The 22716-nt window shown below is 47.8% G+C and overlaps 1 protein-coding gene across 3 annotated transcripts in view; it reads right to left on the reverse strand.

Annotated features, from left to right (window-relative positions):
- Positions 1–381: 381 nt before the first annotated feature.
- pcnx1 (pecanex 1) overlaps positions 382–22716 on the reverse strand; it is a 28417-nt gene continuing 6082 nt past the window's right edge. The window contains exons 6-36 of one of the 3 annotated variants that reach the window (XM_069711552.1): positions 20977–22698; positions 19344–19473; positions 17578–17771; positions 15888–15981; positions 15461–15518; positions 14670–14881; positions 13103–13256; positions 12895–12927; positions 11852–12023; positions 11171–11281; positions 10885–10976; positions 10556–10665; positions 10227–10332; positions 10001–10093; positions 9740–9890; positions 9475–9616; positions 9182–9359; positions 8917–9025; positions 8679–8808; positions 7866–7924; positions 7478–7693; positions 5633–5886; positions 5303–5533; positions 4123–4223; positions 3879–4029; positions 3568–3798; positions 3217–3491; positions 2934–3112; positions 2378–2823; positions 2034–2174; positions 382–1481 (exon numbers count right to left, since the gene is read on the reverse strand). In XM_069711552.1, the coding sequence (XP_069567653.1) occupies positions 1341–1481; positions 2034–2174; positions 2378–2823; positions 2934–3112; positions 3217–3491; positions 3568–3798; positions 3879–4029; positions 4123–4223; positions 5303–5533; positions 5633–5886; positions 7478–7693; positions 7866–7924; positions 8679–8808; positions 8917–9025; positions 9182–9359; positions 9475–9616; positions 9740–9890; positions 10001–10093; positions 10227–10332; positions 10556–10665; positions 10885–10976; positions 11171–11281; positions 11852–12023; positions 12895–12927; positions 13103–13256; positions 14670–14881; positions 15461–15518; positions 15888–15981; positions 17578–17771; positions 19344–19473; positions 20977–22698 (6416 nt within the window). In that variant the 3' untranslated portion in view covers positions 382–1340. Of the gene's footprint in view, positions 1482–2033; positions 2175–2377; positions 2824–2933; positions 3113–3216; positions 3492–3567; positions 3799–3878; positions 4030–4122; positions 4224–5302; positions 5534–5632; positions 5887–7477; positions 7694–7865; positions 7925–8678; positions 8809–8916; positions 9026–9181; positions 9360–9474; positions 9617–9739; positions 9891–10000; positions 10094–10226; positions 10333–10555; positions 10666–10884; positions 10977–11170; positions 11282–11851; positions 12024–12894; positions 12928–13102; positions 13257–14669; positions 14897–15460; positions 15519–15887; positions 15982–17577; positions 17772–19343; positions 19474–20976; positions 22699–22716 lie in introns of those variants that run through there. The other 2 variants (XM_069711550.1, XM_069711553.1) reach the window with 2 other exon arrangements.

The following is a 22716-nucleotide window of genomic DNA, read 5'->3' on the forward strand; positions in this document are numbered from 1 at the left end:
TTTTTTTTGTTTTTTAGGCCATTTCAGTTTAAAACATTTGATAGAAAAGTAATCATATGTATAAAGTTACATTACTTTGAAGTAATTAAAATAGTTAGATTTACTAATTACATGTTTAACAGGGTAACTAGTAACCTGTAACATTTCAAAAGTTATGATCTCAACACCAATTATGACACAAAGGACCTCGTTCCTTTCTGGCAGAAAAACCTCTGGACCTAAAGAGACTCTTTAAGGTGAGTTTGTGTTTTTGGACTAAGTTTGATTGAGTTTGATTGTCTTCGTAGGTTGTTTCCCCAAAAGCTCTATTGGCCTCACGGATGTCACATTCGACCTGTCGGATCAATAACAGGAAGCATTGAGAGGAGGCGCATTAAAGACTGCAATAAATCAAACTTTTATTTCTCCATATAGAAAAGAATTAAGTTAAATAGTGAAACAGTCCATCAAAAATGCGTTTCTCGTTTTCAACCGATGGTCCTTAACACGTTAACCTTTGTCCCAAAATGAAGAAGAAAGATGTAACAAAGTGTAAATACCATGTTCACAGTAATAAATATCCAAAACAAAATCTTTTATACATTGACATTATATATATATTTGTGTAAATATATATATATATATATATAGATATAATCATATACAGTAAAAAGTTATTTTCAAGTTTATCAAACATAAAATATTCAAATAAAAATGGCTGAAAACAGAATGACGATTGCATTTTTTTTTCATTCCCAAGGCATCGGTAACCATGGCCATTCAGAGTCTGTAATAAATAAGATGTGATATTAGCTAAAGATTGTAGTGCATCGCTGTAAATTAAAAAACAAAAATTATAGTGCAACTTTCTCTTTTTCTTTGCGCAAAATTTCAAATTAGTCCAAAGAGGAATGACAACGTTGGAACAGAGAGTCGAGGTCGGCGCCGTTGGCTCGCAGCTCGACGTCTCTGCAGTCTTGGCAGAAAAAAAAAAAAAAAAAAAAAAATTTCACATGAATGAAACCATGGCAAACGTTCAATAGACTTATTTGGCAAATGATTTAAGGAGAAAGGAAACGCGCTGCGTACACTCAGCTCTGTCACGGTCGATGAAATGCATAGAAATTAATCACCAGTAGCGAGTAGGAACTTAACTGAAGGGTCGTTTACTGTCATGCAGCATTTCTGAGACACGAAGCAAGGCAGATACTGTGGAGGTGTTGGCGCGGTAAAGCATGTTGGATAGATGTATACTCTGCCTGTGCTTGCACTTTTCCCTGGCTTCCGGTCCTCCTCAGTGATAAGGAGCAGGATTTGGGGCGCTCCCCAGGCTTGGCGCGATGTATGTGTGCTTCCTCGTCTCACACCTCTGCTCCCAACTCAATGACCCCCGTATCGACGACGGGCACGAGTTTATCTTCCACCTGTACCAGCAGGATGGTCTTGTCGATGTGGGAGCGGTTGGTTGGGTCTCGGCTACAAGGCACCCACCGGTGAATCACCTGCAGGGGGTGACAGGGGAGGCGGCGTCCAATCAGATTCATGACGGGGGTCAGGCAGGAAGTTAACAGGCCGGAAAAAAAACAAGAGGACACACAAGATCATCACAAAGAAATCACAGTAATAGTGTCAGAGGTCAGAGTGTGCGAGACATATATCTTCACTTTTTTTTTTTTTAACTGTTTCAACAACATGCTGATGAAAATATTTCTTCTTAAATGGAGCAGAATGAGTGAATGTGGTCGGCCTGCCTAAAGCTTCTCCTCAACTGGGCTGCAGCAGAGCAGTGATTTTTACTGTTGTCATGGTAACGAAGGGCTCCCTCTCCCACAGTTTAATACATCAATAGTATTTTTTACAAACTTTACATCTGGCTTTTGTTTCAAGTTGTAGTTTTTGGAGCCGAAGCTCTTGAAATGTTGATTTTTCTGCGTGTTAGCCTTCGTTTGCAGCAGCAGGAAAAATCTCATGTTGACTGAAGTGATTGTTGATGAGCAGGAAGGAGATAAAAACCCTGATTACAGATGTGTTCACAGCTGTCGGAGAACACTTACATGCCCTTCCATGCCCTCTAAAGGGCTCCAGTCCCTCCAGCAGGTCCGTCCTGCTCTCAGTCTCACGGTCTCGTCAGGCCACTGCAGCTCCTTCCTCTTCGACAGGTTGATGTTCTCCAGCACCTGACTCACATCCACGATCTGAGAGACAGCACACAAGCACAGCAGAGATGATGTCATCACACTGGGACGAGATGATTGACATGCAAACACACACACACACACACACACACACACACACACACACACACACACACACACACACACACACACACACACACACACACACACACACACACACAGGTTGCAGAGGTTGAATTTCGTGGTGGAACTGGTTTCCAGACCTGCACCCGGTAGGAGATGTCGTCTCTCCGTATGGTGGAGATGGTGGGGTTGTGCTGCTGCGGGTGGTGGTGGTGATGATGATGATGATGATGATGATGCTGGCTCAGAGGATCCGTCACGGTGCTGCACAGGCCGTCGTTGCCCAGGAGGCCCACCAGAGTGTGGCGCTTGCAGGGCGGGATGCTGTGGCTGGAGAGGGAGGCCGAGGGGCCGGCGGGGTCCGAGGTGGAGCCCAGACGCAGCTGCAGGGAGGTGGGCAGCGTGCGCAGGGACAGCTGGCTGGTGGAGGAGCGCCGGCAGGGCTCCAGGCCCGTGGTAGAGGTCCGCAGCGACGAGTGGCGGCTGCTGCTGTAGCGGTACGACGACGACTGGCTCGCCACGGAGGCTCGGGCCGGAGAGTGACGGACCAGACCTGACTGAACAGACTGAGAACTCTGACTGGTGCCTGAACACGGAGAGGAGAGCAGGAAGGTTGAGTCAAGCCGAACAGATTAATGTGTTAAAGTGTCATTGTGATGTCGCTACTGGACTGAGATCCAGCTATGTTGTTCTCACCCAGAGGATGAGGCTGGTATGAGTGGGGGGGGGTGGGTCCAGAGGGGCCCCCTTGTGACACCGAGCTCTGCTGAGATTCTCCTCCGGTCCCGTTCCCGCTGCCGCACGACAAACCGCCGCCGTCCGAGTCCTCGATGTTCCCGCCGCTGTTACAGCCGGCGCCGCAGCCCTTCCGTAACCTGACACACACAAAAATCATCTTCGTCAATCTCAGTGTAAACAAAATTAAACAAAAGAACAACCTGAACATTTCCTGCATTCATAAAACATGTTGATGACAGACCGGTGCCAGGTGCTGACCACGAAGTTGCGGATGTTGCCGATGCTGATGGGACCTCCCAGGATGTGTCCGAGCTGCGGGTGGGAGTTGCAGTAGGAGGTTGTCAGCGGCGACACGTAGATGGGATATCCGATCGGCTGGTCGCAGGATGAGTTGATCATGTTCCTCAGAGCCTGCTTGGCGTTCTGGATGCTGCCGCGCTCCGGGTTCCTGTTCCTGAGGAACACCAGCTCCTGCTGCTGCCCAGCCCACAGGCCTCGCACACATTCTTTATTCACCTGCAGTGGAGGAAGTTCTTGTTAAATATTCTGCCTCAGAACCAGCGACGGTCTCTCTATCATCTCTCCAGCCTACCTTGATGACCCGGAAGCTAAGGTACCGGCGATTGAGCATGATGATTTTGTACTCGTTGGTCCCTTCGTCCAGGACGTGGCGCAGGGCGAGCAGCGACGGGGCGTTGGACAGCACAGCACTCCTCCACGCCGGGTCGCCCTCGTGAGCGATAACCAGGTTCTGCTGGTGGGAGGAGATGGCCTCAAACAGCACTGCCGGCTCGTCGTACTCGTCGGGGGACGTGAAGTGGTCCTGACAGAGAGAACAGCTGGGTGAATTCGACCCTGAGAGCGACGCTGAAGGCTGCTTCCTGTCGACCTGCTGAGTCTCACCTGGTGGAGTTTGAGAGACATTCGGATTCCAGGAACCACGACCTTCCTGAGCAGCTCCATGTCGGCGAAGATCCACTCGTCTCGCACCGAAGAGATGCGGAAGTCTCCTTTAAATAACGCGTGAAGTCCGTAAAGGAAGGACTCTAGGTTACTGTGGTAGAGCAGAGAAAGAAAAGACAGGTGAGGATGAGTCACTCCTCTTCATCAGGAGCACAGACAGAGATGATGAAGATCAGGGCGTGACCTGGACATGTGATGGGCAGCCGTCCCCAGAGCTCTCCTCCCCAGCACACACAGGCCGAAGCAGAGCAGCACCAGAGCCGAGTCCCTCTCACTGTCCAGAGGCTGCAGACAAACCAGCGGAGACAAACTCAGATATGATCTCAAACTTTTCACACAGACTCACTACTTTCTTCTCTTTTTAAAAATCATCTGACAACAAGTGACGCAGATAAAACGCTGCTCGGGGAGAAACGGGAAGAAACATCCCTTAAAATTGGAAAAAAAAAAATCAAACGGCTGGGAGGCATTAACGATCTTTAAAGGTCTTTTGATGTTGACTGTGAAGCGTCACTGTCCGGACTTTAGTGGATTCTTTTAAGTAACAAAGAAAAATAATCCTCCCAGTTATCATCCAAACTGTTTGTGTCGTCATGCAAGACAACATATTCTGACACATTTCAATTATAACATCCACATTAATTAAGACAGTCTGACTTCACACACCAACATCCTGCTGCACAACAGCTGAAGGTGGTTTTGTGTCTTTTTTATGAAAAATAAGAGTTTCGAGAGCAAGTTTCTCCCACTGCAATAAAAAGTAAAAATATTTCAACTGAGAACATCCTCTTTGTATTGCTGCAGGTGCAACAATGGATACCGTCAAATCTGTCCATTTCCAGATATTTCAGTCTCTGAAACTTATTACCAAACTGTTTATGAGCTAAAAGAGACAGAATTTACTTTTTTACTCAAACTGATTCATCAAAATGACATCTTGTAGAGTCAGAAGCACAAAGAAAGTTTGATCTATTTTCAAAAATTTAATTCTAATTTTGAAATGTAATTTTTTTCTGGAAATATTATTTTAACTTTTTTCTGAGGCAAAACTGTAAAAAAAAAAAATACTCTTCTTATTTTTTTTCTTTAATGTGGTCCTGATACTTCATCGTAGATTAAAAATCAAAACTTCTTGTGACACAATATAGTAAAAATTCTGAAGTCTGCGACCAAAGCCAACAAACCTGTGAAATAGAATCTGTTTGCGATCCAAATAATTGTTTTTATCCTGGATTTTTTTTTTTAACGCAGTGCCAGAAATGTCTTCTTTTAAACTTCAATGGAAGTTCCAGTTCATAAACAGCGCCCCCTGTGGTCACTCGGTAAACAACTCGCTGACCCACAAACAGAAACCTGAAGTGTACCTTGGCCCTCCGAGAGTTGCAGTACTGGATCCAACCCAGGTAGACGCTGCAGAAGCTGTCCCTGGAGACGCCCGCCAGCCGGTGGTCGTAGTCCTCGTCGATGTTGGGGTTGAAGGTGGGGTCCAGGTCCACGTAGTTCCTCTCTCCGCACCCCCGCAGCCCATCTCTCATTGTCTCGTTGGCCAGCCACTCCTCCAGCTTCGCCGAGGCGATGACATAGTAGATGATGCCCTGAGATCAGAGAAGCAGGATGCTCTCAGATCATTTGGGAATCAAATGGATGGAGGGGTGGGTCATAGGTCATAGCTCCTCCGGCGAGATGACACCAACCTTGACGTAGTAGGTGGTGAGGATGCGGCGCAGGTCGAACACCTGCAGCATGGAGGCGGCGCTGTTGTCCGTGATGCTGTAGCCCTCCAGGACGTACTTGGTGACCAGAACCTCCCAGGCCAGCCAGCGCTGCCCGAAGGCGGCGTTGAAGGACAGGATGTGAGGAAGGTGGCCCGGCTCGCAGCAGCAGCAGCCCTCGTCTTCCTCCACCCCTTCGGTGATGGCTTCCACCTCCCGCTGCTGGCAGTACGTTCCTGAGGAGGGAAAAACAGCAGCTCAATGACGGAAGAACTTCTTATAAAGAGGATCGATTCATCTGTTGATTTCTGCATTCAACTGACAAAATAGATGATGGAAAAATAATGAACTCATCATACTGTATATACTGTGCATTTTATATTTTATTATCTTATTGCTTCTGTATGCTGCTGTAGCGAAAAAATTTCCCCTCTGGGATTAATAAAGTAACTACCTAACCTAACCTAATCTAGTTGTCAAATGTTTGTCTGTCTGTTACAACATGTTCCTATTGTCTCAGAAAAGATGTACTCATTTATCCGTTGCACAACATGGTTCTATAGTCTCAGTTGCAACGTCTCTGTACCTTTATCTTGTGACCTACGACCTCACTCAGTACTATCTACAAAATCAGATATACAGAGGGAATGGGATGACTGTCAACTGTTTGTCACACTGTATATAAGCTGAACTACGGAGGAGAGACTTTGAGCAATGCTGGACACCTTTCTTTGAGTGTACATGTATTTGCTCCTTCTTGCAAGAATAAATGTCCGATATGTTTGATTTTGAATACAGCCTCTGAGTAATTTTTCGAACAATAGATCAATAATTTGGTTCATAAAATCTGTGAAGAACATCCAAACTGAGCCGTTCTGCTTGATGATTTAATGACTTCTCTGCAGATCGATGGACTCATCGTTGGAGCTGACAGACAGAAGAACCATAAAAACATTTACAGAAGAAGTTGCTGAGTGGTGCGATGGGCTGGTGATGCTGATATTACTAACGGCTGTCTGAGCTGTGCAGCTACATACGAGTCACACGCTGCCTGTTTGGTGTGGAGACTGAAACCGGATGGGAAAAGGTCGACCTGTTTGTTAGAAGGACGTAATCGGTCCCTCCAGGTTGTTTCTGCGACTGTTGCGATCAAACACGTTTGATTTTGTGGCAGATTTTCTCAAAAACTGTGATTAAGACAGACGGAAACAAAGACCATTCAGGCTCTTATTCACACCTAAGGGGAATTTCTAGAACCACCAATTAACCTGAGGTGCATGTTTTTGGACGGTGGGAGGAAGCCGGAGTACCGGGAGAGAACCCACACAGGCACAGGGAGAACATGCAAACTCCGCACAGAAAGGCCCAGGTCCGGATTCGAACCCAGAACCTTTTCGCTGTGAGGCAACAATGCTAAACAATGCCCACTTCTTGAATTGCTGATAATAAATAAGGAGCTAGTTTCGTTAATAAAGTGAGTTTTATTTTGAAAGATTTTCAGCAGAGTTTTTACTGAGAAACTTTTTTGCAGAAAAAAAAGTTTGGGAATTCTGCAAAATTGCAAGCTGCCGCAAATATTGTGGATATTATTTGAATTTAAGTTAATAATTGCAATGACAGGATCCTAATTTTAGGAATAAACAAACCTTGTTTCTTTCTAAAACTTCTAATATTTGGAAATATTTAATGACAATGATCATATTAACATGATCATTTCCCTAAAACTCCTGGACCACTTCGTGAATACTTCCACCTCCATATCTTGCACTACTTTACGTTTATTGAAGTAAATAAATCTTGAATCGTGTCACACATGGACCTGCTGACCTCTGAACTCCAGCCCCCGCAGCTGGAAGGTGATGAGGCCATTTCCGATCTCGATGAGGTGCACCAGAGCGTTCAGGTAGTCGGAGGCCAGGATGAAGCAGTCTCCGGTGCTGAAGTTCCCCCAGCGGCCCAGCAGGAGGTCCCCGCACAGGCTGTGCTGCAGGGAGCGGGTGAGGTGCTCGTAGAAGATGGAGTTCAGGTTATTGTCGTCAGAGCCTGAGGAGGGACGGACGGAAGACGAACAGGAGACGGAGAGACAATCAGTGAAACGTACGTTACTGCGTTTTATATTCAGTGGAACAGACTTGAGGACTGAAAGCTGCCTGTAGTTGGAAATAAGCTTCAATCAAACAGGAGAGTCTGTTTGCTGCTAACGTCACGTCCTCACCTGGGTTTCTGTCCAGCTGAGAGGCCAGCCGGGTGTTGGAGTGATCCACTCTCTTGGTGCTGCACAGAAAAAAAACATTTCACAACATAGAACGGACTACGTGAGCTGAGTGGGGAGGATGCAACCTCTGGAAAAGTTGTTCTGCTGTTTCCTGGAGAGAATTTGGGTGGAAGAATCTAGAAAGGTTTTCCTAAAGCAGAGTTTCCTAAATAAAAAACATTTCAAGTTGGAGGTCCTGTGGAGAACAAAAGGTGAATCACTACCACGTGTTCTGCAGCTCGCTCCTCCAATACTCTGAAAAAAATACAAAACCATTGTGGAAAAGGTATTAAAAGCCAGACGCTGTCCAGGGTCCTGAAAACAGATATATGTTTAATATTTTGCTGATAAAACAGGATGACAACAGAAACTCCCACCGTTGAGGAACGGGTTCATGTGATGCACCATATGATGGAGAAACAAACTTTTGAGTTAAGAGTTGAACAAGAAAAGTTTGAAAGCTGTTGCAAATCTTCCGTCATCCAAAATGGTTCATTTAGCTGCTCCTCTGTTCAATGTTCATATTTTCTTCTTTTTTTTTGTTATTTACGTATTTTTTTACATGTATTATTCACACAGTTTATACTTTTAAGTTATTTTACTTTATTATTTTCCCTTTTCACTCTTGTTAAAATGGGAGCATCATGTAAACACTATTTTACAAAGTTTAAGTTTTTTTCCAAATAAAAATTAGAATGAAAAAGGAAATCAAATATTTCAGAAACAGAGTCACAGAAACATGAGTCTGACATGAGAATATGAAATGTTTCCTACTTGTAGTCTCTCTCCCAGAACTTGACGGGGCGGACGTACGAGGTGATGAAGATGGCGCTGCCCAGGAAAGGGTTGAGGGGGGTGGAGAAGATGGCTGACACCACCGTCTGGACGAACAGCATGGCAGAGTCTGCAGGCCCTCGGGTCAAGGACACATCGTACTCACAGAGCATTTAAAGAGGAATCACAGGTGGGTTTTACAGCAGCAACTCAGTGTGTGATGTGATAAAAAGGATACGAGGCACGGCGAAGGGCTGAGCGAAGGCGTGGAAGGCGGAGCCCCACGTGATCTGCCATGGGGCGATGTAGGTGTAAACAAAGTGCAGCTTGTAGAAGAGCTCCCACAACTGGAAAGAAACAAAACAAACTTCAGTGTCGATAACAGCAGAGACACAGAGAGCTGCATAGAAACTAAATCCAACATTGTGACTGTAATAAAATATTAAATTATGGTATTAATGTGTCTCCTGCAGGCGGTCGATCTCGTCCCGTCTTCCTCTCACCTTGCTGAAGACGATGGACATGAGGAAGAGGTCGAGCAGCAGCGTCTCGGACAGGTGGCGGTAGTCGAAGGTGAAGAAGAGGACGGTGAAGAGGATGGTGATGTACTGGTAGGTGGGGCTGCTGTAGGAGGAGCGCAGCAGCTTCAGGCCAGCTACCGTGATCATCAGAGCGCCGACCCTGCAGCAGGAACCAAAACACGGGGAGGGAGATCAACAGAGTGTCTTCTATAAATCCAGCAGAGAAGCAGACAGAAAATCGAAGGACACGAAGGAAGCTGGGAGAGAGTCCTCACTCTGTGTCGAGCCTCTTCGGGCTGGCGAGCTCGCGGGCGCTGCCGCTCAGCTCGTTGAGGATGACGAGCGGGTAGAGGACGTTCTTCTCCACGAACAGCAGCCACACGTGAAGCTTTTCGAACCACATCACGTGAGCTGCATCTGACGAGACACAAGAGAGACGGACGGGAGGACAGTTCAGAGACACAGAGGGACTCCTGATGGAGACAGTCAGGCAGAAATATAAAAGCACAAATACATGGATGATCTCTCGCTGTGACTCACCCCTAACTTCGAACTGGTAGTACTCCTTGGTTTTGAGCAGCGGGTGGGAGAAGCAGTACCAGGGCAGCTGCTTGCGGACCTGAGGCAGCAGGTAGTGGGTCAACAAGCCCACCGTCCCCAGCAGGGCGTACAGGACGTAGCTGAGGAAAGGCTGAAGGGCACAAGGAGGTTTTTATTTATCTTTCTGTCTGATGGTTTATAGATGGATCCAAACATGTTTATTTTTTTCCCACGAGTGTCGCTCATGACATCTGATTGTACCTGCAGGGCGATGAACACGGTGCTGACGTGGATGGCGAAGTAGAGGACGGCGATGACGACGCAGACGATCAGGTCCGACTGCAGACGCTCGTTCTGCACATTCAAAAACAAACATCAAGGACGGGATCCGACTTCAGGTTGAAATATGAACATCTGAAACTGTATTTTATCCCGATATTATGATATTATGTCATGTCTTTGATCAGTGCCAGCAGTATGAACTCACCACCGAGGCCCTGAGCTTGTCCGGCAGCGGGTCCTGCACCTCCGACAGCGGGTCCTCCGGGTTCTTGTCCTTTAAATTGGGTAAAACCTTCGTCTGTATCAGCGAGCTGTAAAACAAGAAGCACAAATATGACAGTTTTAAGCTTTTTAGAAACACTGATTTAATCCACAGCATCTCAATGAGGAGAAAAGTCTCAGTTTATTCTTGAATTTCTCTCCTGCAGACCCGGCAGAGCAGTTTAAAGAAAAGTTAAACGTCTTTTCTTAAACGTTTCTTCCTTCATAAAATGAGTGACAGTAAAAGTCTGTGATTGAGGTGTGTGAACTCACACGAGGACCGAGGGGTCACCGCTCTGTCTGCTCAGGTGGTACGAGACAGCCACCAGGAGGCCGCAGAACACAGAGAACAACACGGGGATGTGATGAGGCTCCCAGGTCTCCTGATGCACACAGAGAGAGGGACACGGATTTATTTCATCATTTGAGTGTGTTACCGACAGTCGTAAAGGTGCGGGGCAAAAATAAATGTTTGTGTTATGTAAAATTACATTTCATTAAAATGGGATTTTATTTTACATTAAATTAAAATCCTGAATCTAAAATAAAACGACAGAATAATTAAAGAAAAACCTTCTCTTCAACGTTGGTTCGTGTCTCACCTTCAGAGCTCCGTAGCAGAATCCGTAGAGCAGAGCGACGGTGACGACACTGCGCAGGACGCTGTAGAGCGCCGACAGGAGGCTGGTGGAGGCTGCAGAGACACGAAGAGGACAGAGGCAGTGAGACGTCTCACAGGGACAGGCAGTAGCATCAGCACTGTTCATGTTTAACATCGTGAACGAGTGTCTTCTGTCTTGTCTCGTCTTGTTCGGATCACAGTCTCAGTCCCAGTCTGTCGTCGTTGTCGTCCCCCCCTCCCCCGAGGAGACGTTGCGCGTTACTCACCGTTGCCCCCGAACACGTGTATGTCCAGCTGCTCGAAGAGGTACATGACGAACGTGTTGACTTGTGGCAGCAGACCCACGAAGAAGATGATGGGAAAACACAGGGTGAAGACTGCAGAGAGACACAAGCAGAGACACAAGTAGGGGGACACAACCAGAGAGACACAAGCAGGGGGACAGACAGTCAGAGAGACACAAGCAGGGAGACAGACAGTCAGAGAGACACAAGCCGGGGGACACAAGCAGAGAGACACAAGCAGGGGGACAGGCAGTTATAGAGACACACAAGCAGGGGGACACAAGCAGAGAGACACAAGCAGAGAGACGCAAGCAGAGAGACAGATAGTTAGAGAGACCCAAGCAGGGGGACAGACAGTCAGAGAGTCAATATTCATATTTTTAAACATTTCTCCTAAATTTCAGCAGATCTTTCAGATGAGAAAGTGTTTACTGCACATATTACTGTTTCATACTGGTTTACAGTGACGAGTCACCACGGCAACTGCAGCGATTATTGACCATTTACTGATGACAGGCAGTTTTAAGTATTTACTGACCTAAAACCACTAGTATTAGTAGTTTACAGTGGGTTTCTCTGTGTAACATTGTGTGGAAAAGTGTGAATAAAAGAAGCTTATTATGATTATTATTGTAGAGAAAAACCAGCAGGAGGAGCACCGACCGATGACGAGGTCCCTGGCCGAGGTGAGAACCAGGGAGCTGGTGAGCGCGACTCCATAGAGGGTGAAGCGGGACGACGTGGTCCTCAGGCTGCTGTAGTGGAGCAGCCAGATGAGGCCGCAGCACAGGCAGAAGTAGACGGGCCGGCTGTACGCGATGATGCGGTTGTGGCCCTGCAGCAAGGAAGGAGGACGTGATGGACGGAGGAGCTCAGAAATACATACATACTGTACATACTATATTGATATAAGCAAAAAGCAAAATATAAGCAAAAAGAGGACCATAAAACCAGAGAGTGTGATGGTAAATAACAGGAACTCTTCTGTACAATCCAGTGATGATTCCAACAACAAACATCCCCACAGAAAATATTATCTCGGCGGTGTGTGTCAGAGGAGCCCTGGGGACAGGGACACAGGTAGGAACAGAAATAGCATGCGGTGTCGGGTTTCACAGGAGAGGAAGGCTGCATGTCTGCAGCTGCAGGGTTCAAACCAGGAGGCCACGAGCCGGCCTGCTTCATTACAGAAGGAAGCTCCGACTGTTCATGCACCAAAAATCACAGCAGATAGAGCAATTTGTCTTTTTTTAAATGTCATGAAGAGGGAAGGGATAAAAATCATCCCTAAGAGGTCCTTAGGGTGAAGAGGAGGGGACGGACGGAGAGGGAGGAGGAAGAGGAAGAGGGGGGGGGGTGAGACAAAGAGGGAGAGAGAGAGAGCCTGGTCTAAACTCTGACCGGCTATTTAAAGCTTCTGCCTGCAGTTGAGTAAGAGCTGCATTAATAAAAGACAGCACTTCAGAGCAGCCTACTGAAGCAAGGGAAGAAGGAACACACACACACACACACACACACACACACACACACACACACACACACACACACACACACACACACAGAGGGGAAAAGCAACATCATTTTCCAGAGCCGTTGCAAAGACCTGCAGGTCAGACTGTGTAAAGGAAAACTGACTGTTTATTTATCATGTTTGACTGTGACGTCCCCAAACAGAGAAACATGATCCATTAATGATGAAGACTTACATGTCGGGGGGAGGAGGAATCTGGTTGGACACTCTGTCGATACAGGAAAAAGGAAGAGATGAAATCACAGATGACGTAGAAGGACTTTATTCCAAACAGTTGAGGAGGTCGAGTATTAAATCGTTCATTTAGGAGTCCCTTCGAGGCACGCTGAGCTGAGACACATGACAGCAGCTTGGTGAAACAGAGCTGCACTGTGTCAGCTCACCTTCAGTAAGGAATACTGGCAGCTGGCGATGACCAGGCAGAACTGGAAGACCCAGATGTCGGTGAAGAAGCCGTGGACCAGCAGCACGGAGCCCAGGAAGGCCACGAGGACGGCTAGGACCACGGCCAGCACGTTCTCCAGGACCTCACGGTTCCTGGAAAACACCCAGGAGACAACGTCAAGCTCACTTTACTATCCGAGCCAGGCTGGAAAATTCATACACATATATACAACTAGAACTACAGCCTAGTAGTTTACATGCAGGTCGTGTTCATGCATGTTTGTGCCACATGTGTACAGGTTTTCTGGAAATCTATTCCATTCAAAATGGATGTAAACTCAAAGGTCAAAGTGACTTTGACCACTAAAATATTATCAGCTCATCCTCGACTTAAATTAAACATTTGTGACAAGTTTGAAGAAATTCTCTCCAGACATATAATGTTCACAAGCATATGCTAATGTGATGGGACAGTGACCTTGACTTTTGAACTTTCACCAACAAAATCTTATTTGTTCATGGTTGGTACCCGGTGAAACTTTTTGCGAAGTTTAAAGAAATTCCCTCGAAGCGTTCTTGAGATATTGCGTTCACAAGCATGGAACAGACGGATGAGAGGGACATGAGGTCACAGTGACCTTGAACTTTGACCTTTGGCCACCAAACTGAAATCAGTTCATCCTTGAGGCCGACTGAACGATTGACTCACATTTGAATAAATTCAATCCAGGTGTTCCTGAGATATCATGTTCACCTGAATGTGTCTAATTGGGGTCACGGTGACATCAACCTTTGATCTTTGACCCACAAAGTCAAATCAGTTCATCCTTGATATCAAGTGGGTGTTTTTGCCAAGTTTGAAGAAATTCCCTCCAGGTGTTCTTGAGATATCGGGTTCACGAGAACTGGACAGACAGACGGACAACCTGAAAACATAATGTCTATAACTCATAGTCATAACTGTGACTATCACCTGGACGGAGACAGAAAAACACAAAATAATGTCGATGAGGAAGAAAACCTTCCAAAAGACTCTGCGTCAGCTCTGAAAAACAGAATCTAATAAAGTCAATGGACAGAGAAGATTTAATAGAGAAGAACAAACTGTTCCAGAGTCAACAATGAAAAATCAATGACTGATGTTAACTGGCAGCCAAGTGACGGTTCAGAAAAGTGGATCGACCGGAGGGGAGCGGAGGGACCGAAGAGGGACGGCAAGGGTTTCTGAATCTGAACCAGACGGAGGTTTAAGGGACAAATAAAGTGGCCCGCTGCCATCGACATGATAATACAGAGAAGCGATCGCTCATGCTCCGACACAAACACACACACACCTTCCCTCTTTACTTTTGGGTTCTTCTTCTAAGTTGCACCTTTGTTTTACGTCGAGCATTAATAAGTTAAGACGGAGTGAAGTTTGGTTTTATTTTTATTGTATTTTATTGAATTCTCTATAAACCCAAAAAATACAGCTTAAAAAAATTATAGAAAAACAGTTGGAAAAATTGTGAATATGATTGTTAAGGTTGCTAAAACTGAAAAAAAAAAATTAAAAACAGAACGTACCTGTCGAACAGCGCCAACAGGGTGAGCCGGTCGAAGTGCAGGCCGACCCACAGGTAGGGGAGGAGCCACAGGCGGTAATACTGCTTGGCTTTGCCGGCGGCGGTGGCGGCGTCCTCCTGTCCCAGCGGGGCGTCCTGGAGCTCCGGGCTCAGGTCTCCATCCTGCTGCTCCAGCAGCTCCGGGTCCATCGTCAGCAGCCGGTTCAGACGGATCTGAGGGAGGGAGATCTGTCCCACGGTCAGTCTAACAAATTCACACCGCAGGTTGAACTTTATTAATGTGATTTTAAATAAAAATACAGTGAGTATAAATGTTAGATTATAACATGAGAGCGATAAAAACAGTAGAAGTCATGAAATATTAGTTTTTTTTGGTTGTTCCATCCTCATCTCAGTCTGCTCTCAGCCATCTTTATTCTCAGGACAGAAATAGTTCAATAGAAAACATCAGATGATTGAAGGCATCTTTGTTGCTGATGCAGCAAAAGCAGATCAGATAAGATCAGATGAAACCAGATAAAACCAGTTCAAATTGGTTCAGGAGCCGACTGGTGGCCGAAGGAGTTATTTTAAGGTGCTGTGATCTGATTGGTTTTCAATTTAAGGAAACGAGAAGGGGTGGAAAAACATGAGCATGCAGTCTTCTCTTTCCATCTCTGTGTCTCACACACACACACACACACACACACACACACACACACACACACACACACACACACACACACACACACACACACACACACACACACACACACACACACACACACACACACACACACACAGGGCACTCACCAGGTCGTGAGGGTAGAAGCGGACTGAGGTAGAACTGGAGAGGTGGGAGTCGGTGTCCCTGCAGTAATCAAACAGAACCACATGAGAGATAAGCTTCTGCTGCTCTTACTGTATTAAAATCACTCCCTGGTGACCTCAGCCAATAGGATGCTTGCTTTGCTTTTTTGTACAGTACGTTTGTGTTTTTTTAAAGAAGATGCATTTATGTCAAATCATTTTTATTGGAAAACGTATTTGCTTTCTTGCCCAAAGTTTGATAATGAGGTAAAAAGCAACTCCCACTGGCTGTATGTTAAATATTACAGCGCTAACAGAAGTTCAATATCTCTACAACTGACATGGATTTTATATGATTAGAAACATAAGAAGCTCATTAGAGCAGCCAGAGGTTGAATGTCATCGTCTTTAATCCCAGTGTGAAACTCACCATATGTTATTGGAGGCCCGTCTAGTTGCAGGTTCGAAGTTGACCAGCGACATGTCACATCCTGCGGCCTCGTACAGGGAGGGCGTGAGCTTTCCTGCAGACACACAGCAGCAGAGGGAGGGGAGGCTGAGTCAGTGCGAGGAGTCACGAGCAGAGCGTGACTCCATCGTTTCCTTAAACTCCATGTTTACATGCAGAGAATTAGATGGCTGTGGCAATAATGCCGTGTTCATCTGAGCTAATGAGATTATTGAGTGAGCGATCCCCCTCTTCCTCCTCCCAGAGAGGCTGCAGACGCTCAGTGAGAAGCTGACGGGTCGCTCTCACCATACGTCTGCTGCATCGGAGGACCTTTAGTCCGCTTTATCCTGCAACAAGCTACAGGAGCAGGATGGAAGTAGAAGAGCTCAACAGCTACTGTTCAGCAAAAAGAAAAAAAACACTCGTGTCCATAAAACTTATAAACACGAGAGGCATCGTTTAACAACCTAAATCCTCTTTTTAAACTACTTCCTGGTGTTACAGGAGCCATTTTAAATAGAAACCTAAAATTCCTCGGAGTCCAGGTGGGACACAGAATGTTGCCATGGTTACGCGGTTCTTGTTAATGAAGCCTTGATTGCGATCCGAATGTTGATTGTAAATATGATAACTTGGTTATTGAAATTGTTGGGAAACATGGAGAAGATGAAGCTGGCTGAGCTGGACTCCAGGGAGGGGTGTGTGTGTGTGTGTGTGTGTGTGTGTGTGTGTGTGTGTGTGTGTGTGTGTGTGTGTGTGTGTGTGTGTGTGTGTGTGTGTGTGTGTGTGTGTGTGTGTGTGTGTGTGTGTGTGTTGTTCAATGCATATATAACCCAGAAGAAAACATGTTGTCTAGGAAGTGTCGTCTGAATTATAAATATGGAGGGAGAACTACGGACAGATGTTTGTTTGTCCTGGTTTATTGGCTTGTGCAAAAGAAAATGGACTTTCAGGAATTAGTCAGAGCCCTGAGATGCACCTCTATTTATTTACAGACGTTTGATCAGGACGTCCCGCTGTGCGATGCATATGTTTACTAGTCTGCTGCAGCATCATCAGCGGTGCATAAAAACCTGCATGAAGCCTCAGACACTGTTAACTAATATGCAGATAAAACGAGATGTGTTACGCAAGCTCTCTCTCTCTCTCTCTCTCTCTCTCTCTCACTCACACTCACACAAATCTGCATCTGGTCAAATTATGAGCACGAGTAGTTTATCCATTCATCAGCAGTTCAGAGTTCAAAACAAAAGAAAAACCTGCAGAGATATCAGTCAAATACTCTGAAACAGCCTGAAACATAAACAACCATTGACTAGTGAAACACTCAGAAACGCCCTGAAATGCTCTGAAAAACACTCTGAAACACGAACAACCATCGACGGTCCTCAGTGAAACAAGCTGCTGTCAGCAGCGGGGGCAGAAAGGCACCCGCTGTGATCGAAGGGGAATATCAACGTCTCAGTGAGGTCAAGTATCGGCTACAGACACATTATCAGAGAGAAATGGAGCGTGGGTAATGGTGCTCATCCATGACAGTCATATCTGACCGCCGCTCCTCCAAACCATCTTTCTGATCAGAGCTTCTAAAACAACACATTCAGACCCGTCACCTCTAAAAGAAATGCATGCTCTTAAAACAGCTGATCTCTCTGTGGGAGCTTCCTACCGAAGTCATCCTGCAGGCTGGTGGCGCCCACCGTGGAGGCCTTGTCCTGAGAACCCTCCAGGTTCGTGCTTCCGTTCCTGGCCAGCAGGGAGGCGCTCGCGCTCAGCACGGTCACCTGGGACGGGGTTCTGGATGGCTGACTTTTCACCTGGGAAGTAGAAGGCTGGGAGGCCTGGCTGAGGGCCTCCTGAAGACTGTGGGGGGACAGGGGGGCGGGGGGAGGAGAAGGGGGCGGGGTTACTGATGTACAACAACACAGGTCAGGGGGAAGAAGCAGGGTCACTCTACAGGAGGAGGAGTGGAGATGATGTGATGCATGATGGAGGTATGACGTTGGGAGCAGGAAAGAAAAGTTTACAGACTTCACAGCGGCTTTTTTGACTTTAATTAAATACTTGAATGATGTCAGTGTCGTCCAATCATCAACGAGTAGTTTTCACATTTTCAGATGGACCTCCACGACGGAGCCAGACATGCAAGAGGTTCGTGACGAGAGTGTAGAAGTTATAAAGCAACCGTGAAGCCGCAAAGACAAAATTGAACTCTCCATCCTTTTTGATCAAATCTTTTTCTTTGAAGAATCGACCGTACGGTAACACACGGGTCCTTTTACCCTTCAAACATGATCGATAAAGTTTACTGTAAGAAATTAAAAGCAGAAGCACAAGGCGTCCGGTAAGATGGTGAAATAAAGTGCAGGAAGATGGAGGATGGAGGGATTGTAGGAGGAGGGAACCGTTTTGCATTTTGTCCGTTTCTCGCCTCCTGGCTGCAAGTTGCACTCTTGTTTTTTCGTTACTTAACATTTCTCTCGGCTCAGCGTTTAGAAATGTGACCTTGTTCGACGGAGAGCTTCGGCAAGAGGTGAAGAGCTGCTGGCAGCAACACCGGAGGAGTTATACCGACTTCAGAGGAACCAGAAACATATTAAAAAGCATTGCTGCTTTATCAGCAGTAATTAAGCTGATTTTTTTTATTTTTATAAAAGCTGTTTCAGGACAGAACCTGTGATCTCCCAGTTCTAACCAGGCCTCTTTAATCACCCTCAGGAGTGGCAGCTCGTTGGGAGGACTCTGCAGGGCAGCAGTCAATCATGTCAGGACGGCGAGGATTAAAACATCCGTCTGTCCAACCAAGACTCAGAGTTTCAAGGTTAGGTCCCGTATGAAGACCGATGAGGGGCTGATAAGGATGACACGCCTGGTTGAACACAAAATAAACTGGCGGAGCGAGATGGGGTGTTTCGGATAGATTTACAGGATATAACATTTATTTATCAGGATGAATGACTTAAAATGTTCCTAAAAGAAAAAACACAGGCAGAAACAAACTATCCTCCGCCAGTGAATTATTGTGAAGAAATTAAATCTAAGAAATCTAAGATGATCACGTGAGGAAAGACTGCAGATATTTAAATGATCAGTTTAATGTTTATCTGTCTCCTCAGATCAGTGTGATGCAGCAGGACGTGTGTTACTGAAGAGGAGACGGAGTGTCGGATCAGTGAAACCTCTGAGTACTCAGTTCTCTGATTCGTGTTCAAAATGTGGAATTTAAAAGATGAGATTGATAGCAGGATGAAGAGAGGAGGAGGAGGAGGAGGAGGAGGAGGAGGAGGAGGAGGAGGAGGAAGAGGAAGAGGAGGAGGAGACAGCACATGCAGCGAGGAGGCAACAGGAAGTCCTGGTTCAGGTCATGCACGTGTTGGTAGGGGATCTGTGGTCACATGATCACAGCGGGCAACACATGCTCCGTGCACGGCGTACCTGAGAGGAGATCCAATGAGGGAGGAGGGTGGGGTGGGGTTACTCCCTGCGTTGTGCCGCCGCCGCACCGCCTGCCGACGGAACGTGCTACGCTCACGGCGGAATATGACGGTCTCCTCACTTCCTGGTGCTGTCATGGTGAGAGACATCAGCGGCCGGTTAGACTGGACGTGTGTCCCTCCTCGGACACTGCGTGGACACTAGAGGACCACGTCTCCTCGTTTCAGCTACATTTTCACGACAGGTGACAAAATCTGACGAAGAGTTCCACTTTAAAAAGGAGAGCAACCCTTTCAAAATGAGACTATAACATGTCTACTGGACTGTATTGATGGCCTCACTGTCTCCTTTCCAGCTGGTCGTTATATAATTTCCTGTTCATTTACTGTCACAATCACATCATCTCGGAACAACACTGAAATACAGCTCTGCAACTTTTAAATGGATTTTCCACACTGTGGTCACAAGCTGAATTTAAACGGACTCAAAAACAGCCTTTGAACAAAGATGTGACACATTCGTCCTCTCACACATAACAAGTTAAATTCAGAAGCTTTGAAACAATAAAACGCAGCTCTGCTCCTTTCATTGCACAGAAGGAGGTTTTGCTGCTGCGTTACTTAAGGTCGGGGTGGCTAATGTTAGCATGTCTGTGATACTTCCTATTTCGTTCTTCGGATTTAAACTGGAGCAGCACAAATAGAGACGGCTATTAAAGGGCAGAAAAATGAATCATCAAGTTCAAGTTAGAAAACAGATTGCTAAATCAGGTAGCATTAGCCTCTGGGTGTGTGTCAACTACTGACACTGGAGAGGGGAAATACAAGTGTCAGATAAAGTGCTTTATAAATGTGACTTTTTTTGTTTGTGTGATGAAAACGGACTCGGAAACAGAAGCAGATGACTTCATAGACATCTTCCCACCAACAACCATCACTGACAACCTTCCAGTCCAGTCAGAGAGCGTCTTTAACCAACACTGTCATACATTCAATCATCACCCTGACTGTGACCCGGCTGGCTCATAAAACTCCAGCAGGAGTCTAACGAAGATACTAATTATGACGTGTTTCTGACTCTGCAAGGAGAGAGAAGTGCTGACATCGGGAAAAACATCCAGAGCACAGAGACAGAAAAGAGCTTCGAGACATGAAGAATGTGTGTGTGTGTGTGTGTGTGTGTGTGTGTGTGTGTGGGGGGGGACTAATGCACTCAGTGTGTGTGACACTAATGAGAGAGCTGCTGTTTGTCTAACCTCAGCACAAACCACACACTGTGCCGTCATACAAACAGAGATCCACACAAGGAGCAGAGCCGGGGTCACGACTGTCACTGCAAGGAAACTCACCATGGTCACACTGAGGCGGCAGGACAGACCGCATGTCATACACAGTCACACACACACACACACACACACACAAGGCATCCTTCAGTTTCACCTAAACAATCTGAAGTAAAAACACCAAAATCAGACTGATAATCTGACCTAGTTCCTGTTTGAGATCCCGTCAGTCTCATAGTTACAGTACAGTCAGAGGACAGTCAGAGGACAGTCTCAATCAGTAAGTGCAGTCTGTGGTGTCTCTCTCTGTGAGGTCTGTGGTCTCTGTGCTCTCTGTGGGGGGCTACATACCCCTCAGCGAAGCAGCTGTGGCGTCCTGAGGCTCGCTGAAAGCTGCCTGGTTGGGCAGACTGTTCCTGGATCGGGTCACTGACTCCAGCTGGGAGGCCCGGCCCAGCAGGGACGCCGCGTCCAGGACTTCCCCTTCTTTGGCTTCCAAGTCCGACTTTGAGGTGGTGAGGGGCCGCGGCCCGGCCGGCGCTCCGAGGCAGCCGGGGTCATTAAGGCAGGCGGCCGTGCCGCTGTCCAAACTCAACACTCTGGCGTGCGTCTTGGCACTGCCGGTGCTGGGGGTCCGGCGGGAGGTGCGCCGCTTCCCTCCGGATCGGGCTCCCGCCTCAGATCCCCCCACAGCCTTCACCGTAGAGGAGGAGGAGGAGGAGGGAGCGGCTGCGGCGTGTTTGGCCTTTAGGGCCCGGTAGTGGTCCGGTGAGTGGCAGGAGCGGGAGGTGGTGCTGGAGGAGCTGTCGGTGCTGAGGTGGTGGGCGGAGTGGAGACTGGAGGCACAGCTGAGTTCACTCTGGTCGCTGGAGTCGTCCCCTCCGCCGCCGGTGAACACGGCGCTGCAGGGCTTGGCCAGACCGCGCAGAGACACGTACTCCCGGTGGCGGCTGGCGTCGAAGCTGCTCGCTCTTTTCTTGCCGGTCCGCCGGCGCCCGCTGCGCCCGGCCGACAGAGAGGAAGTCCTCTGAACAACGCTGACTGACTGTGGTCGCGAGTCGTCCTTCACCTGCTCCGGGTCTGCAGCAGCTCCACCTGTGGATCCGTCAGCGCTGGTTCTGATGCCGGGCTCCTCCGTGCACCTTCCCGCCTCCGCCTGCTCCTGGGCGGCGGCGGACGGCATGTCGGAGGTCTGTTTCGCCGTCAGCTCGTTGGCGTGCGGGTTTTTATTGGCCTCCCTGGAGGGAAGGTTGCTGAGGCCTCGAGAGCTGATGCTGCCGAGGCTGGACGTCCTGCCGTCTCCTCGAGCAGAGACGGGCTCTCCTCGGTCCCGTGCTCGCTCGTCCCCTGAGAGCGACAGCAGGCTCTCCACGTGGGTGGAGCTGGTCTGCTCGCTGTGGAAACTGCTGATGGTGCTGTTGGTGTCCCGGTCGGTGCCGCTGCAGTAGCTCTCGGTGGAGCCGCTGCTACGGGTGCTTAGGCTCCTCAGGCTGTCGGCACTCCGCTCCCCTCCCTGGGACTTCCCTCCGCCACTACAGCCCTTCCCTCCACCCCCCACTTCTACCTGGTAGAGTCCTGAGCTCCCTTCCCCCGCCTCCCTGGAGGCGGACCGGGCCACTCTGCAAGGTTCTTTGTGCCTGTAACACTCCACTCCGGAGGTGGAGGGCACAGCGATGTCCTGCTGGTACAGACGCTCCGCCCCCTCCCGCTCGCACCCCCCCGGCCTGTGGATTCGGGCGGTCTCCAGCTCACACACGGGATCCAGGCCGCCCCTCCTGGGGGGAGGGTACAGAGCAAAGTCTGGGAGACAGGGGTCGGGGAAAGCAGAACCCGCTGAGCTGGAGGTCCGAGGCAGACCTCTGGACCGCAGCTCCTTCCTGAAGGTCTGAGATGCGTGAGCGGCCATCTCGGCATCACCGGAGGAGAGCGACAGGCTGAAGTGATAAGCAGCAGAGTTACAGAGATCCGCCGGCTCCCTAGACAGCTCCGAAGGACACAGCGAGGTGGATGGCTGCAGGGAGGCAAAGGAGTCGTTGGGAACAAGGCAGTACATCTTGGTGTCTGACAGCAGATCTGAGGGGACACAGAGAG

Source organism: Brachyistius frenatus, unplaced genomic scaffold (genome assembly GCF_029030835.1).
Source record: "Brachyistius frenatus isolate BFR_SWC_R1_liver_20210118 unplaced genomic scaffold, ASM2903083v1 Contig_102, whole genome shotgun sequence".
Taxonomy (NCBI): domain Eukaryota; kingdom Metazoa; phylum Chordata; class Actinopteri; family Embiotocidae; genus Brachyistius; species Brachyistius frenatus.